The sequence below is a fragment of the Martes martes genome, assembly GCF_963455335.1.
Source record: "Martes martes genome assembly, chromosome: 12".
Classification (NCBI taxonomy): domain Eukaryota; kingdom Metazoa; phylum Chordata; class Mammalia; order Carnivora; family Mustelidae; genus Martes; species Martes martes.
Genome location: NC_137900.1, coordinates 8336492 through 8355412, shown reverse-complemented (window position 1 = coordinate 8355412; position 18921 = coordinate 8336492). Strand labels below are relative to the sequence as shown.

The 18921-nt window shown below is 46.0% G+C and overlaps 1 protein-coding gene across 6 annotated transcripts in view; it reads left to right on the top strand.

The window, feature by feature from the left end:
* SMARCA2 (SWI/SNF related BAF chromatin remodeling complex subunit ATPase 2) overlaps nt 1-18921 on the top strand; it is a 192762-nt gene that overhangs the window by 21263 nt on the left and 152578 nt on the right. For all 6 annotated transcript variants that reach the window (XM_080819931.1, XM_080819933.1, XM_080819932.1 and 3 more), the window contains exons 4-6: nt 1870-2241; nt 9180-9435; nt 17047-17173. In XM_080819931.1, coding sequence (XP_080676057.1) covers nt 1870-2241; nt 9180-9435; nt 17047-17173 — 755 coding nt within the window. The remainder of the gene's footprint in view (nt 1-1869; nt 2242-9179; nt 9436-17046; nt 17174-18921) is intronic.

The window sequence follows — 18921 nt, the reverse complement described above, 5'->3', positions numbered from 1 at the left end:
TTCGAGATAAAATTATGGCCTTTCTCTTCTCTAGTCTTTCCAGTGGTGACGGTGAGTCCCCACTCAGCGTCGGTCTGATGTTCTTGGGCCTCGGTGATCCCACGTGGATGCCCAGAACTTTCTGCTCAAGCCTGACGTAGGTTCCAACACACAGCAGATGTCTAATAAACACCTGTGTGATGACCTTTAGGATAATTGTGACTTCGAATACATTTATTAAAGGGCAAAGACCTTGAATCTGATATTTTATATTGTGTCTTAGGACACCTGTGACTTGATTAATTACCACTCAGTCTGGATTCACGGCAACCTTTAGGATTGCAGGAGGCTACTACGTCCCCTCCTCACCTTGGCTCTCGCACCAGCAATGCTCAGTCATAGGTTTTTCTAGGAATTCGTTGGCCAGGATCTATAGTTCATCTCCTGAAATGAGTTCCTTGAAATACTTCAGGCTTTTTTTTTTTTTTAACTTTTCATCTCCGAGAAATGTATTCTTAAATTTCCCACGTAGATCTCTTAAAGCCCAAACAGATTACTCTCATGTTTATGTGATATTGTAAATGGTTCCTAGAAGATTTTTGAGACTTTCAAGTCTCTGACTTGTTTGTATAAAACCAAATTAATATTAGAGCCTGGAAAGAATATATGCACATTGGAGTCAGACGGACTTCGGTTTATATCTGGAAGCTGCCAAGACCTAATTATGTGACACTCTGAGTCTCAGTTTCCTTATTTTACAAAAAAATGGAGGTGACAACACTTAGCTTTGGGGGCTATTGTGAGGATTAAAGAAATAATGTGTATGCCGCTCATATCCCTTTAATTGTCCTTACCCTCCCTGTCTGTGCTCCCACCCATCTGAAGTCCACTGGCCAGCCTGCCATCTTGCCCCCAGTGGAGCCGCCACTGGACTTCAGCCCCTCTTACCCACACCTGGAAAAGTCCCTGGGGACTAGTAATCCCCAGAGGAAAACCAGTGACGGAAGCAGTGATTGATGATCCTAAGAGTATAAATACCCCAGCTTCTTCCCCACCCCCACCTCGTTCCCTAGGATAATTTAGAGGTGAGTCATTGACCTCACACCCCAGAGGTTGTGCCTAAAATTAGCACCCACCGGAGCAGCTGCTGTCTCTTACTTACTTCACCTGTCTCTACCCACCCCCACAAGCCAGTGTGCCTGCACCTTCCAAGTAAATCCCCTGCACTCAATCCTTCCATCAGGCTCTGTTTCAAGGGAGAAAACTAAGTGCCTTGTGTAGTCCCTGTGGCAGTGGAGGCCCTCGGTAATTGTGCACGATAATAAACCAAGTAATAATTTGCTGTCCCAAAAGAGACTCTTCATTCTCCGTTGCGAGATAGTACACACTCACCAGGTTCTGTTCTGGAGGTTGGAACTACTTTTAACGTGTAACACTGTCCCCTGCTGTCTTGGCTTTATGTGTGCAACAGCTACTAGCAGCGTACCTTCTAGGACACACGTGGCTATTGCTCATTTTGCTTGAAATGTGGCTTGTCCTAATTGAGATGTGCTGTCACTTAGCATGAAAAAAAAAGAATGTAAACTACGTCTTTAATAACTTTTGTATTTTGAAAGGATGGTGTTTGGGGTATGTTGATTTCAGCAAAACGTGTTACCAAACTTGGCTCTGTGTCTTTCACTTTTTAATGTGACAACTAGAAAATCTTCACCGCATGTATTTGGTACAGAGCAATTTGATAATTACCTGTAGTTCTGTAATTATTAAGTGATGCATATTTAAATTTCTAGCAGGCGGTGCCATTGCAGAAAACCATCCAAATGACCACAAATGCTAGGCTTCCAGGGTCATGGGGGGCAGCATGTGATCTCCTTTCCCGTTTTATTCTAGGTTATATGTCGCCACACCCGTCTCCGCTGGGAGCCCCAGAGCACGTCTCCAGCCCGATGTCGGGAGGCGGCCCGACCCCTCCCCAGATGCCGCCGAGCCAGCCCGGACCCCTCATCTCGGGCGATCCGCAGGCGATGAGCCAGCCCAGCAGAGGTCCCTCGCCGTTCAGCCCCGTCCAGCTGCATCAGCTGCGAGCGCAGATTTTAGCTTACAAAATGCTGGCCCGGGGCCAGCCCCTCCCCGAAACACTGCAGCTTGCAGTCCAGGGGAAGAGGACGTTGCCCGGCATGCAGCAGCAGCAGCCCCCGCAGCCCCAGCCGCAGGCGCAGCAGCCGCAGCAGCCGGCCCTTGTTAACTACAACCGACCATCTGGTAGGTTAATGTGCAACCAAATGAGTAACGCGACGGTCCAGCTCGGCTAAGGAGGACTGCTAAGGGCGCAGAGGCGCTGGGCTGCTCTCGGCCCTGTTCTGGCTTAGCCTTTTGTTGTACCCTTGTGTCGCTTCCGTAGCCGGATCCCTGGGCTCCTGCCCCGCAGGGCTCCTGGGAAGGAAGCCGTGTCCCCTGCGATTCTGCATTCTCTTTCAAGTGACGCAAGGTTGGTCCAGTTGGGAGCCCGGCCACCCGGCCCAGGCTAAGAACCTGGCCCCTAGAGCGTTCCCGCGGCTAGAAGGCACCCCTAGACTCAGCTCTCCTTGAGCCAGGCTGTGGGTGTTGATTTATTCATCTCTGCCCCTTGGTGTGGTGAAGAGCATTTAGGGAGACCTCCGCAGAGCTAACCTGTGATAAAGTCATTATCAAGTAGGAAATCAGAAGCAGAGGGAAATAGCAGTCGGGGTCAGGGAGGTCAGGGGCGTGGAGGGCCCCCCAGAGCTCACGGTTGCTGCCCCAGAGCTCGAGAGAGGACTGCGGCTTCCTGGGAGCCAGGAGAGGAGACCCCGGGGTCTGCTACCAAAGCCTCACCATGCAGAAGCAGTCAGTTGCAAAGCCTTTTAACACTGCGTGATAGAGGCATTGATAAGATTTGTTCCTAATAAACAGAGTGACAGAATCCACGCAGCCTCTTTCTTCTATAGACCCTGGCATCAGATCCCAGGCTGTGATAGGACGTAACGGGTGGAGATGAGCTGGTCCTTTGCATGGTGTTCTGACGGTCTGGCTGGACCCCACCACTAGAATTCAGAGGTGCGGGGGGCTGTGTGATGAGCTTCCGTGAACGTAATTTTCTCTGGCAAGGTTTCTGTTAACCACCAGATAAACGAAGAGTTGATGGTCCTGTCCTAAGTAGAGTTTGGAACCCTGGGGTCTTCCTCAACGTTGACATCCTGTCTTGTGAATGCTTCCCTCTCCCTGGGGTAAGCCAGGACGAGCCGATCGCTGCCAACGATTCGTTTGGGACATTGGTACTTTGTCTAAGCTTGGGGACTTAGGCAGTGGAGAGGAGTTCAGATTAGTATTATTATTATTATCTTCCGGTTATCCTCTGCCTTCTGGGTTTGCAAATGTTTCTTTTCTGGCGGGGGAGGCTCCAAGAGTTGGCCTACCGGAAGGATTAACTCACCTTGTTAATTGCGGATGTAGCCTTAGGAATGGATTTTTAAGGAGCAAGAAAGGATCGCGTCCGCTCCGGACCTCTTTGTAGGGACCATGGCACTCTGGCAGGCGGAGGACCCTGTGAACTGAGGAAAGCCAGGCCGAAAATGGGAGTGTGGACACCCGTTGTGTTTAGAGGGTTCAGAACAGCCTAACTCCAGCTCTTGGGAAGGCAGCCAGAGGGAAGAAAAAAAATACACGCATGTCTCTGGGTGTGTAGCCTATACTTCCTGAGCACCCACGGGCCTGTCTCGTGCATTGTGCTCAGCTTGAATGTTCTGCGCGTGGGACCCACCTAGAACATGGAGAGTCGGGACGCCCATGCTGGCGGTCTGCTCCAGAGCCTGTGTCCTTACCCCTGCCCAGGCTCCTTCATCACAGAGGTGCTCATGCGTGGCCAGGGAAAGAACGTGTCCTAAACCGGGAGCCAAAGACAGCAGCTGTTTTCCTCATGGGTGTCCCAAAAGGAAAAGGATCTCCGCTCCTTACCTAGAGGCTGTCTACTGGTTCTCCAGACACAGGGGCAGCGAAATTAGACCCTTGACATGCCACATTGCAGTAGTTTCCTCCAGAGGCTGAAGGGCAACCACCAGAGAGCTGGTAGTTGGAGGAGGGAGAAGCAAAGCCAGTACCTCCCAGGCGCTAGTGGTGTGGGACCATGTCCTATAGGCGTCCTTCACTGTGCACTGAAGCATGGCCTGGGGTGTCATCACAGACCTCCACGAGCATTGCTACTTTTTCATTTTTTTTTTAGGATTTTATTTGAGAGAAAGAGAGCACAAGCAGGGTGAAGGGCAGAGGGAGAAACAGACCCCCTGCTGAGCAGGGAGCCCGAGATGAGACTCGATCCAGGACCCTGGGATCATGACCTGAACCCAAGGCAGATGCTTAACCGACTGAGCCACCCAGGCGCCCAAGACACGGGTGTTTTTTAAAATGACCTGTACACAGCAGGAAAAGAGGCCAGAGTACCCTTTAAGAAGGCAGGAAGTTGAAGGACTCATTTCAGAAACCTTTTCACCCAAAGTTCGAATAAGGAGACCAAATAAAGTAGTAAAACTTAGGGGATCAAGTTTCCGTTGTCTGGACACTGTACCTAACGGCCACTTCACGTCCCAGTAAGCACAATCCCGAGTGTGTTTTCTGGACCAGACATTACCCATCTCTGATGCTTCGTCTTTGCTCACCAGACCTTTGTCATCAGGAGGAATCCGTTGTGTTACTCAGTGCTCTGTCCCTGTATTTCCAGCGGTCAGGCTTCGTTAGAAGGGAAGGTATTTGGGCAGATAGTGTTTTATGCCAGAGTGGGCGAGGAGGCTGTGGACAAAGCTGGAAGGAGCTCCCTCCTGCCAACAGAGCAGACCCATTCCTACCACCGGGAAGGCGGCTACACCCCAAAGTGTCGCACAACTTGTCCCCAAACCTCAGCTTTCAGAGTTAGATGACATCATTTGTTGATAGACTTTTTTGGGGGTGGGGGTTGGCATTTAGGACAAGTCAAAATAAGGCAAAGCATATTTTATTTTTAGAGTTAATATGTTTTAATTTGTTATTACTTATCTCCATCCCTCCTTAATTTTAAAAAAAGTATTATAGTGTATAAATACCTCTACTAATGTATCAGGGAAAATGTCCATTTATCTGGCAGTATATTCCATGTTTCTTTTGTCTGGCTTTGTAGTGTTACTCGTGTTTGGGAGAAACTCTTTGGCTGGGGTGGTCTGCCTCAAACCTGCTCCAGAGATGTGACTCACCCTAAGTGACCCACGTCCTCAGAGGCCACGACTGAAGAATTATGGATTGACTGCAGGAGTTGCACACTGAACAAATAATTCTTCTTAAATTTAAACAATTCTAAATCCTTACCTGCTGTGGGCTCCGTGCTCCTCTAAGCCATCATCTTTTTTTTTTTTTTTCACTTTGATTCATTTTTTTCTTCTATAGAGACTAAAGCAAAATTAAAAATAACTGTATAACTTTGGGTTTTGGGGGGGGTTGATTCTTCGGTTTTTTTGTTGTTGTTTGTTTTTGGGGGGGGTTGGTGTGGGGTGGGGAGGATCTTATGGTAGAAAGTAAATGTTTCATTGCTAATTTTTCTCAGCGCTCGTCTCTCCTGCTCCCTGCCCCTCCCACCCCCACTCTTTTTGGGTACCTAAAATATCTAGGTACGTTCAATTTCAATACACTTCATTACATTTATTTTTTTCAACCCATGGAAACCACTTAAATCCTTACTTAAGGCACAGAATATTGAATGAGGATCCTAGTGTGCTAGGAAGACAGTGTGAGCCCTGAATGCACAGAAATTCTGTACATGTGAGACTCTGGTGTTTTAATAAGTTCGTTTCCCTGTTTCTTAAAATCAGGCAGAGGGATGCATCCGAGAAAGGTCCCCCCTGCCCACCTTAGCCGCACGGGGTCACTCTCAGGGGTGTCTGGACATACCTCTGCCTTGATTTCCAAGGTGAGGACTGCGGGGAAAACAGCCACATTTGGAAGCTCTGACAATTGAGCCTAAATTGTTTATGTTGGGAGGGGGGTGGATAGGAGATAAGCTAAGGGATGTAGTTTGTCTTATGTGTGAAAATCCCAGGAAGCGGTCTGATCATTTAGCAGACCTCAGGTGTCGGCAGCAGGGATGGCTTCTGTCGATAGAGAGCCCACCCAGCCAGGCACCTCGGCTCTTTAAGCCACCTGAGGGACAAGCAAGAAACCCGAGGAACAGGCAGTTACATTCTGGGCATGTCCAGCTGTGGCAAGCTGCCCTCGCTTCCCTGGGCTCTGTAAGTAGGAGTTTTTATGTAATCTGTTGGGAGGGAGGAAAAAATAGCCCCACGCAGCAAATGAACTCGCGGTGTTTAGTCGGGAAAGGAATTTGCTTGTAAGTGGCTCTTGATAGGAGCTCGGCAGGAAGCAGGTGGCAAGCCGACTTATCTGAGTGTTTGTGCCAAGTCGTCTTGAGCCACAGAAACATCCTGAATTTTGCTGTAGGAGAGTGTACTCCCAACGCTGCCAACCAACACAGTACCAAGCTTCCCTAAAAGCCTTGCCTTCACCATGGGGTTTCTCTATAAAGCTAAGTAACTGAATTAGACTTCTTAACCTTCGTGGCCTTGCTAGTATTAAAAATGACCAGAGTGGAGGCTTGGAGCGCGTGGCTACCCGATCTCATTGAGTCCTCACTCCCATCCTAGAGGGTGAGGTTACTACCCCATTCTACGGATGGGGAGACTGAGCCTCAGGGGATTAAGGGACTAGCTCAAGCTCGTTCACAGCAAGTTGTGGGACTTTTTGAATTGGGAGATTTGAATATGGAAGTTCATGTTTGGGTCTCTGTCTCTCTGTTTCTCCATTTTAAGGGTCGGTCAGCTGGCTAAGAATGTCTTTGTCTTTAATGGATTCAGAAAGTCGAGCCATGTGCGTGTATATTAGATCTTGTCTTGAGTCATAGGCTAAAAATGACTAGGACTGGAACTAGGGGTATCAGACGTGGCTTGGATACCTTCCTTTGATGAAATGTGGCTTTAAAAATACAGCCTTGAATATACCTCAAGGAGTCATCAGAGGCTTCTGCATAGGTAATTACAGGCGAGAAAGCTAACGAAGAAAGTTCTGGAACCAGGTGGAATGTGTAACATCAGTGCCCTGTTCTGGCTTTTGTTGATGAATTATTTAAACTTGAAAGGAGGAAAAATACTTGTAGAACTGAACACACAGTAATTATTATGATATTATTGTATCAGCAAGACTCGAATTTTCTTTTTGTTAAAGATGGTGGTGTTTTTAGGGGGCTCAGTGAGTGGGTTTTAGTATGCTTATACCGAGTCTTGAAATATATTTAATTCTACCAGTTTCTTGAGTTTATTAAGGAGATTTATAGAATCACAGAGAATCAACCTGTTAGAAATCTTTGTCTCCTCTCTTTTTGGCTGGATCACACCTAAAGTAAACCAGATGAAAAATCTACCCTGTTTTAAAGACCTCTAGGGAAAACATATTCTAGAACATCCCTCCATAACTCATTCCAATGCTTAACAACCCTGAGATTTAATGTGTAGAAATCGGTTTCTTATATACGGATGAAAGAAACTTCTAAATATAAAATATTATGAAACGCGATGCATTATGTAAAAGGCTTCCCATTCAGAAAAAAAAATCAGAAAGTATTTAGCTGAAAAGAATCTCTTTATTATGACAGTACATCTACGATGCCTAAAATAGGAAATTTTTTAAAATGTATTTTTTTTTTCCCTCAAGAGTTTTTCATCCCCCACTGGACCCAGGGCTACCTCAGGATTATGTAGCTGCATGTGTTTTGGAAAGTTTATCTAATTTCACAAGGAAGGTGAAAAAAAGCACAACATTAGTACCATGCACACACACACACACACATACATGCAAGCACGGGCGCGTGCACACACACACACACACACACACACACGTGTACAGTTTCCTAAGCAGTTTGTTCTAATTCCTCACATTCCTCCTGTCAAAATGTTTGCTTATCCTCTCCTTGCATTGTCATTTAAGCCCATTTCTGAATGGTGTTTGCTGGAAATTGAATAAATGTGTCTAATTTTTCATAATGTACGTCTTTGTATGGTTAATTATTAAGGCGCTCTGAAGTATACAGACTATTATTTTATTACCGTTTAATAGTTTTAACTTTTCTTAGAGAAGATATAGAAAATGCTTGGAAGAATGCCTCTCAGAGGTTTTAACAGCTTACTGAGATTTTTTTTTCATTTCCTAATTCATCTGGTAGCATCACTAATCTTATTTATAATTTTGAAGTAAGTAAAAATTTAACTATGAAGAGAGACAGAACACTTCTTATTTTCGGTCCATACCTAACAATCAATTTAAACTCCTGAAGTTTAATGTGGAAAATTGCATTAAATTAACTTATTAAGTACGTTTTGATAAGCTTGATGATTGCATATCCCTTTATTGTTAGCATGAGAAAAAAAATGCTCTCCCGAATCTTAATATTTGCTAGTTTTTATAGGTGGAATGAGTGGATTTGCTCCCCCCCCACACACACACAATGAATGTTTTCAGAAACATTTTCTTATATGTGGTTAAAAAAAAAAAAAAAGCCACACAAACAAACCTTCAGTTCCTGAGATGCACTGATTAAGCCTGAAATGTGCCTTTTAGGTCATTAAGGGAAGACGTGTGCCCCTTTCCGTTCGCAGGGGGAGGGCTGGCCGAGCTGCTGGCTGTATTTGGAAACCCCGGCTTAGGCTAAGGGTCTGTCTCAAGGCCCGCAAGGTGCAGTTTGCAAATGTGATTTTAGGACCGCACCCAGATTGCATCAGACTGCTGCATGACTCCCTTACGTTCCTGAGCTCGTGAATGCACCTCCAATCCTTAAAAAAACAAAAACAGAAAAACCCAACAGTCTCCTCTAGAGCAACATTAAACGCTGACCATCCGTTCCTTTAATGGATGTACGACTTGCGTAGTCTTTGGACCGTTTCACTGGTGGTCATCAGTGAATGCCACGGCGCTCTGGGGATAGATGCCAGGCTCTTCTCATTGCCTTTTTCCGACCCCCTCCGTCTCCCCCCTTCCCCATCTCCTTTCCTCCCCTCCTCCTCCCTTGTCCGGAGATGTTCAGTTGTCCCCCCCGAGGCTGGGGGCCGGCGGGCAGGCCGGGGGTGGCCGCAGGGTGCCGGCCCGCCCGAGCTGCCCATGTCGCTCTTGTCCCGCAGGCCCGGGGCCGGAGCTGAGCGGCCCGAGCACCCCGCAGAAGCTGCCGGTGCCCGCGCCCAGCGGCCGGCCCTCGCCCGCGCCCCCCGCCGCCGCGCAGACGCCCGCGGCCGCCGTGCCGGGGCCCTCCGTGCCGCAGCCGGCCCCGGGGCAGCCCTCGCCTGTCCTGCAGCTGCAGCAGAAGCAGAGCCGCATCAGCCCCATCCAGAAACCGCAAGGCCTGGACCCGGTGGAGATCCTGCAGGAGCGCGAGTACAGGTACCTGCACCCCGGCCCGGGCAGGGGGCTGGCCGTGGTGTCCCCCTGAGCACCGCGGAGCCGGGGCAGGGGGGGCGGGTCGCCCTGACCTGTGGGACGAGGCCCAGGCCGGAACCCGAGTTTGTTTGCCACTGGGGTGATGGGAGTGGGCAGGACTGTGAATTTCTGCCACGGAGTCCAAAAACGGTCATCACTCCCTGTGGCAGGCCAGGCACGGTGCTGGGCGCCAGGGAGGTGAAGACCGAAGCCCAGCCCCGAGAGCTTGTGGATCCAAGAAGGGCGTCTTCTCTCTCTTAGCCCAAGCGGGACCTTGTTGTGGCGTGTCATTTTATCCTGCAAATGACGCCGAGCGGGCCGCGCCTTGCGTGTGCCCTGCCGGCCAGACCTCCAGGGTCATGACACGTCCCATGCTACCAGAGCGTACTAAGTGGGGTTTTTCATTGTCATGTGTGCATTTGTGGCTCCCCTGCTTGCTCCAGCCTTAGGGGTAAGCTGCCTTCAAGCAGATCCGTATTTAAACTCTGATTCCAGAAACTTGATTCTCACCTGACTTGGCACATTCGTCCTCATCCGTGGTTGGCAAACCTTTTCTGTAAAAGGCCAGATGGTAAACATTTTGCCCTTTGCAGGCCCATAGCGAAGGTCCCTCAGCTCTGCCCTCACCGTGAGAGCGACCACAGACAATGATGTGCTGGCCGTGTTCCAATAAAACTTTATTCATAAAAACAGACTGTGGACAAGCTGGAGCTACCAGGCCCTTCATATAAATAAATGGTTAATGTTAACCAAAAAGATAGTCCATGAGTAAGGAGTCAAGATAAAACAAGGCTAAGATCACGGTCTCTGGAGTTGGCTAATCATGTGGGCTCTGTCACTTACCAGCTGTGTTACCCTGGTCAAGTTACATCTCTCTCTCCTTTTTTTTCTTTTTAAGATTTTATTTATTTATTTACTTGAGAAAGAGAGAGGGAGAGAGCATATGTGAGTGGGGTGCAGGGGTAGAGGGCGAGGGAGAGAGAATCCCAAGCTGACTCCCCACTGAATGTGGAGCATGACATGGGGCTCAGTCCCATCACCCTGAGGTCATGACCTGAGCTGAAATCAAGAGTCAGCCCCTTAACCAACTGAGCCACCCGGGCACCCCAAGTGACATCTCTTCTCTGTGACTCAGTTTCCTTCTATGTTAAAAGAGGGTGTTGCAGTACCTCTTGTAGGGGGAAGACAAAACGATACAAAGACTTTCAGTACATATCAGCTATTATTATTTCTTGATTATTATTTCAGTCAAAAGAAAACTAAAGTTTAGAAGTCCTAGGGAATGTTAGTAAATAACATGCAGGCTCCCTTGAAAGACATTATCTGGGTCTTTACTGAAAAACACATGACTTGTTATTAGATTAAAATACTAACTTGCCAGCTTTGAGTGTGACTCTGAGGAAGAAATCACAGTAACTTGCCATTAAATGTGCTTCGCTTTTTGGATGAAGAGTAGATCTCTGCTCTCATTCATGTTGCTGTTTCCCGAGTTTTAGGTACCCCTAGAGAGTTAGATACCCATCAGTCCATTGGGATTGCAATGTTGCTACGCAGATGACTGTGTGGTACGAAGTCAAATGTTAGCCCTATATTCTCTTTTGGGGTAGGAGAACTTTTTTATATGCAGTCCTGTATGCTGTTACCAAGTTAAAAAAAAAAAGACAAAAGTATTTCTTTTAAAAGATTTATTTATTTAAGACAACGCGTACACTGGCAAGCTGGGAAGGGGTTGAGGGAGGGGGAAGCAGAGCCCTATGGGATGCGGTACTCGAACTCACGACCCTGAGCTCGTGACCTGAGCCAATATCAAGAGTCGGCTGCCTAACCGACTGAGCCCCCCATGTAGCCCCACAGGTATTTTTCAAAAAGACAGTAAATGGAATCAAGGAAGTATTATTTAGTTACTCTAAAATCCTGACTTCCTAAGAGCTAGCATTTTTTCCCCCTTCCTTGAATGTGCAAAGCTACGAGGACTGTTGTCCGTCATGCGAACGACATTCAGAACAAAGACACTCTCTATACCTAGAAACACATCTGGACTTTTTTTTTCCTTACTCAGCCTGTGTCGTGGGTGTGTATGTGTTTTACTGAGTCCTAAATTTTCTTTGTCGTTTTTACCAGAACTTTAATTTGCAGGCTTTTCTAGTCATGAGCCCATTTTAGCCCCTTTTTGAGAAGCGATCTTAACGGAAGACGTCCCAAAGTGTACAGGACCAAGTGGTACGGTGTAACCTGTTCCAGGGTGGAAACCCTTTGGTCCTCTGGTCCCATGCCAATAAGAAAAAAAACAATATATATATATATGTGTCAGTATCTTTTAAATGATAAGCCCTGCACAATATGGGGTAATAACTATTGTCATATTATTATCATTGCTTGATAAACGTCTCCTTTTCTGTAAAGCCACGTGGCTTCTGAAACCATCGCTCTGGCAACCCTGGGTCCGCAAACCTGGTGGGGCCTTTGGACTTGAACTTTCCCGAGACCATCTTGAGACGAGGTATAGGTTTCCATTGGCAGCCTTGCAGCGTATCTTTTATCTTCCTCGGTCAGAGGGGTGAGAGCTGACTTCTCTGTATGGAGATGAGTTGTTCAGCGGCAGAAATTACTTACAATTCTCCTTTAGAAAGGGTTTGATCAAGTGCTGTGGGCTCTTGTGAGAGACAGCGGAGGAACTCTTGCCCTTTGTTGAGAGAGCGGCTCACTCATCGTTGGCACCAGTAACTGGGCGGGGAGGGGGGTGTCCGATGTTTGTTCGTCTTCTGATTGAGTATTTGAGCAAGGTCTAAGGGGAAAAATAAAAAACCCTCTTCTATAATTTTATGAACTTGGTTGGAGCAAAAATCATCTGTCAGAAACTCTAACAGATGTTCGTATCTTTGACCGTTGTAATATCACTTACCTCATCTACGAAAATTGAAGGGAACTTGTCAGAATCTCAGATTTCTTTCTAACTTTTAAGTCATTTGGCTGTTTCTCTTGTTCATCATAATATCAGAATCTTGACAAATTGACCTTCCTCACGCGGCAAGAGCATAAATAAGTTTCCGCCTGTGCACACTTTGCCTCAGATCCGTACAAGCTCTGCCATTAAAGCATTTTGTTCCCATTTAAATTGGATCCTTTTCTTCTTGACCATCTTTCTCTTAATGGTGGAACGGACTGCCTTTTCCTGTAGTAAGTGTCGGAGAGATATTTCCAGTGCTTTTTTTTTTTTTTTTCCCCCCGGTCTCTCTGGCACACTTTCCTTGCCCTGTCAGTACACCTGACTTCTGTTCTTCCACTCCGAGGTAGACGTTTGGGCAAAAGGGCTCGGGGTTGTCACATTAGGATGCAGACGAATTCCACAGATGTTTGCATGGAAGGTGCACTCGTCATTCCAAGGAGTTATCCGGGAAAAGCCCGGTCGCATCAGGCCAGGCCGCTCCGGGATCACCTCTGGATTCAGTGTGGACGCGGTGGCGCACCTTGCTTTAGGAAGCAAGCCTCGTCTGCTTAGCCTCCCTTCTGTCCTTCCCCAGCTCCCCAGGGCAGCCCTGAAATTCCTTCCCGAAAATTACCAAGGGCCATTTTATCAGCAGAGTTACAAAAAGTCAGTCTCCCTCTCCCTCTCCCTCTCTCTCTCTCTCTCTCTTTTTTTTTTTAAGTGTCACTCAGCTTCTTGAAGGAACAAAATGTACCAGTGTCATTTTCTGTTCAAATAACTCTCCTACAGGAATCATAAACTTCTCCTCTGGACCTGAGCAAATATTCTGTTACCTTTAATGGAACTCTTTTTCTTGCCGGAACAGTAACCCCTCTTGATTTACTGTTCAATCTGTATGAAAAACCTGAGTGACCTAATTCTGCTTCAGTTTTCTGTGCTCGTGAGGACACTAAATGAGTCTCCTGCAGTTAGCAGTATTGCTTGTGTTGTTGTTTCTGGAAGTTTAGAATCTCGAATCTCTTTATCGGACTACCTGCTGGATCCCATTGATGGGGAGATGAAATTGTCTGGAGAGGAGCATTATTTAAAATGAAGATTTCTATTAACAATGACAACAGCCACCGCAAGGAGAGAAAATTTCCTACATTAAAGGAGCCCCTCCTGTACCCTCACTCCCCACCCATCCCGTGCTGAACCGAATGCGTGTAATTTTACTCTGGAATCTCCCTTTCCTATTCTGCAGTTTAAATGTTCGCACTTTGCACGTCTTGCCTCCCTTTCGTAAAAGAAAGATTCTTTTGTGCTGGGCAAGCTGAGAGTCACTGACAAATCACGAGGCCCTTTGGAGAAGCAGACGTTTCAGGAAGAAGTCCCCCCCGCCCCCGCACCAGCTCCCACCTACTCCGACTCCCCATCCCTTCCCGGTCCCTGTGACTTCATCTCTGTGCTCTCAGCCCCATTGTCCTAAGATTATTTGTTTAGTCCTATTTCCACAGACCTTTGGAAGATTAAAGAAAAGCAGCTATTTCTCTAATTTCGCACCTGACCCACTTTGTCAAAGAGAGGAAACCAGAACACCAAGGATGGTTGGAGTTCTGGGATATTCAGATGTAAAAGGTCTACAGTCAATCTAGAACCAGGGAAGTAGCCTGACGAAATCACTGGCTCTCATCACTAATTTTCCTGTAATATGGCCTTCGTTTCTGCATGAGTAAAGTTGTTCTCTTCAGGGTTTTTTTTCCCCCCATTTAAATTACATATGTGGGGGCACCTGGGTGGCTCAGTGGGTTAAAGCCTCTGCCTTCGGCTCAGGTCATGATCTCAGGGTCCTGGGATCGAGCCCCGCATCGGGCTCTCTGCTCAGCAGGGAGCCTGCTTCTCCCTCTCTCTCCATCTGCCTCTCTGCCCACTTGTGATCTCTGTCTGTCAAATAAATAAATAAATAAAATCCTTTAAAAAAGTAAAAATAATAAATTACATATTTAAAAAAAAGTAATGGGTTTTTCTATCAAACTTGTAGTTAAGACACATCATCTTTGGCTATAATTGGAGATTTGGGGCTACGTCACTATTTAAAAAATTGAACTGGACATATGACATGGACCTTTGTTCCTACAGTGAAAAATAAAAAAAAATTTCAGAAAAAAAATATGATAGTGGCTCAGTGGGTTAAGCCTCCGCCTTCGGCTCAGGTCATGATCCCAGTGTCCTGGGATCGAGACCCGCATTGGGCTCTCTGCTCAGCAGGGAGCCTGCTTCCCCCTCTCTCTCTGCCTGCCTCTCTGCCTACTTGTGATCTCTGTCTGTCAAATGAATAAATAAAATCTTAAAAAAAAAAAAAGAAACATGATAATGATCCCATGAGTATCAATAGGAATGTGAAAGAATGTCGGGTAAGTCTTCATGGAACAATTTGATGAAAAGAGGAAAATGGTGGAAGTTTATTATTTTTTATTTTATTTGTTTATCTTTATTTTTTTATTTCAAAACTGTTGGAAGTTTACTGTTGTGGTTTGCACTCGCAGATGTTTAGTCTGTTGCAAAGAGGAGAGAGAGCGCCACTTAAAGGTGTGATTGCTTATGTTGGCACATACAGTTGAAACAACAGCAGGATAACAATGACAGTACTACTAATAGCACATTATGACGATGAATCAGTCAGGAAATCAGAATTAATAATGTGTGTGTACCAAATAAGATAGGAATCTGTCATAATATTGTTTGCAGTGAAGTCAGTGAAAAAAATGATGTGTTTCTCTTACTATCATTTTTGAAGTTTTGAAAAAAATCCCATTTCCTTTTCTACCAGAGCAAACAGCTATTAGTTTTTTGATTTTGTTTTTTAAATTATTCGTTTTGATGTTTGGGCTAATTGAAGTATTACGATATTTTGTGACATCTAGGTCAGACAAGATTTTATTTTCTCATGTTAACACACAGCATCTTAAAAACTGACAAAGCCATGGTACAGATTTGTGTTTAGTTATTTTACTTTTTTTTAAGGTTTTATTTTTTAAGTAATCTCTACAGCCAACATGGGGCTTGAACTTACAACCCTGAGACCAAGCGTCGCGGCCTCCACCGACTGAGCCAGCCAGGCGCCCCGCATAATACGAATTTTTACAAAAATCTGTAATTATCAGCTTTTATAGTTGAAGGTCCCAACGCTGCAGTTAGGAAGTGGATATTCATTATCTAGGGTGTCAGTGTGGGTAGTCAGGAAAATGAGGGCTCCTGTCTGGGCTCCCTCCTTCACTAGCTCTGTGAAGTCTGCCTGTTGCTTGCTATCTCCAAACCTGAATTATCTCATCAGGAAGATGGGACCATTATAACATTGACCTTGTAGGGGTGCTTGTGTGCGTGCATGTGTGCATGCGTGTGACCGAGACAGAGACAGAAGGAGAGAGGGAGGGAGGACGAATTAACATTGTGCATTAGCTACACCTTAGTGTAGTTAGTGTTAACTTAGTTTGACTTACGGCCTTTAACTGTCCGCCATGAAATCCATTCCAAGACGCTCCTGCCCCAAGTTTGGAGGAAGGTAGTTCTAAAAATAGATTTAAATGGCATGTAATTATTTGTAAGGACAGGATCCAGGCGAACCTGAAGCCAGTGTATATGGGTAACGGTAAAAGTATCCCAACTGAGTGAAGAAAGTGGGATGTCTTTTCTCTTCTGTTCTGCCTTTATTATGAAGAACGGCCTGCAGTTATATTTTTGAGGAGTTCTGGGATGAAGATCCCTAGCAATCCTTCTCTAGAAGTTCATAGTTTTTTTTTATTTTTTTAAAGGTTTTATTTATTTATTTGGCAGAGAGAGCAAGCAAGAGAGAGCACAAACAGGGGGAGCAGGAGAGGGAGAAGCAGGCTCCCCGCTAAGCAGAGAGCCCGATGAGGGGCTCGATCCTAGCACCCTGAGATCATAACCCGAGCCCAAGGCAGATGCTTAACCGACTGAGCCACCCAGGTGCCCCAGAAATTCGTAGTTTTTAAACACTGTTACTTTACCATCCTCTGCTGCCCCAACCCTGATTTTTAAAAATGCCTCATTTGCCTCTTCTTTTTTCAGACAAGCCCGGCTCACAGAGGAAGTGGTTGTGGTTGGCAGGGCTCTCTCTGAATGTTTTGGGTTGGCTGATTTCTGTGGCCTCAGCAGCACCTAAAAGGGCCCTTGTTCACTCAGCTTTAACGGCTGTTGTCATCAGCGTCTTGGCAAGGAGGGCAAATGGCCCGGTTGCCTGGGACAGGCCTAGAACTTAGGAAGAGATCTCAAGATTTGCACTCTGACCAGCGGGGCGTTCGGGAGCCAATCCCGCCATCCTGTTTCCCGTTTTCTCTCTGTTCAAGGCGAGCTGTGACACTTGACTTCCCTCCTCAGTGTTTCACGACCCCTTCTTGTGGGTGTTAGAGAGGTTAATGAAGGTCAGAGTGTCCCGTAACACGGAGCACCTGTCTGCATTCATGCGAAGGTAGCTTTTCTCTGTTTAACATCAGAAACTCTAGTTGGGTGTCAGAAATCGGCCGGCCGGCAACGTCTGGAATGTGTCTTGCCAGGAACTTAAACCCACTGAGGGTTCTTGTTTATCATTAAGGCTAAATCGTGATGTGTATTTCCACCTCCCCCTTCCCTCGTGTCATTGTCTCCTCTAGGCTCCAGGCTCGCATAGCACATAGGATACAAGAACTGGAAAATCTGCCTGGCTCTTTGCCACCAGATTTACGAACCAAAGCAACGGTGGAACTGAAAGCACTTCGGTTACTCAATTTTCAGCGTCAGGTAATGCCTTTTCCCCAGTGAATCTGAGACGTAGGAAATAGATGTATGTCTGTCTGTTCAATATTGTTATAAAGATAGAAACTTAGTAAAACAGCGTATCTTTTAGACCGGCGGCATAGAGCTCAAAGTAATGAAGACTGAATTGTTTATTATTCTTTTTTTTTTTTTTTTTGCTTCTGTATATCAGAGACATCCCCCCCCATATTATGGTTTCCAAAGTCAGAGTAATGGCATTTTGTTACCGTGGATGAAACCTCAAGAATGAATGGCATAGCTTCCCAACAAGAAGGTGGGAGAGCAGGACCAGAGCCTCTTTTGTAAACACGAATGTAAAATCTGAGCCATGATGATGAGAATAATTTTAACAAATATGATAGCTACTCTGCGAAATGAATAACTCATCATTTACAGAAACATGTAAAACCGTTTGACCCCATGAGACCCCCCACATGGTGACTGATCGTGGATGATCATCTCTTGTTCTTCTGGTTCTTAGTGGTCGCTGGTGACTCAGAGCTAGCGCCATGAGCTGTTTTATCATCTCAGTTACTAGAGAAATGAAGGAGAACCAATTGTTACGTTGATGAGTTTTGCTTTGTGGACCCAACAGGTGCAGGTCGCCCGATCCGCACACTGCCTCATTTAAGCCAAAGGCGAAAAGGGACTTGTGCTCCTCAGGCGGGTGGGTTGAGTTGGTGAAAGTCTCAGGGCAGGCAAAATGAATTATTAATGAATGAAAGTAGTTTGGAAGTATTGAATTGCATGACTTGGTCTGTTGCAGGAAGTGACTGAAATCGCAAAGCCACCCCACTTGCTACTGTCCCGTGAACCCTCTTGGTTATAATGCCCGTGGTGGTGGGGTGCTAGCTGGCCATAGTTTCGTGGGAGCAGACTTCAGCTGGAAGTCGAAAAGAAAGAAAATAAAAGGCTCTGGGTCCTACTCATTTCCTTTCTTATAGGTGACGTCCTATAACACATTGATAAAGTGCTTGATCCAATATTGTTAACTGATTAATAACCAAGCATATTTTCACAACTGAGATTATAGTCAGATTCACTTCACTATGCCGGACTCTTACTGGTCTCTGATTTTTTGCTTGATATTGTAGAAAAATCCACGATCTATGAAGCTTTCCAGTGAACTAACTGTAATTGATGCTGAGTTAAGGTTCAGTTGAAATACTATTTTAATGTATATTCCTAACCCCAGCCCGGCTGCCCACCACATAACATACAATGTGGATAGGACATCATATTGATGATAATCTAGGGGTGCCTGGGTGGCTCAGTCGTAAAGCGTCTGTCTGCCTTCGGCTCAGGTCATGATCCCAGGGTCCTGGGATCGAGCCTCGCATCAGGCTTCCTGCTTCTCCCTCTCCCGCTCCCCCTGCTTGTGTTCCCTCTCTTGCTGTGTGTGTGTCTCTCTCTCTGTCAAATAAATAAATAAAATCTAAAAAAAATTAAGACATCATATTAATGATAATCTAAAGGAACTCCATGATGCCGTGTCAAATCTAAGTATCTCTCGAAGAATATGATTATTGGGAGTGGGGGGAAGCCAACGCTAGTGCTTCCCGTCTTCTGTATGAGCATGAACATTGAACGAATACTGGGTGAGTCCCTGCAGCTTCTGTACGGGAACAGGAAGTCATTTCTCCACTCTTTTTTTAACAGAGCAGCGTTAAAGTTAATCTTTAGACACAAAGAGAATGTTACTGTGGCACTTAAAATGAAGTCAAATATTTCAG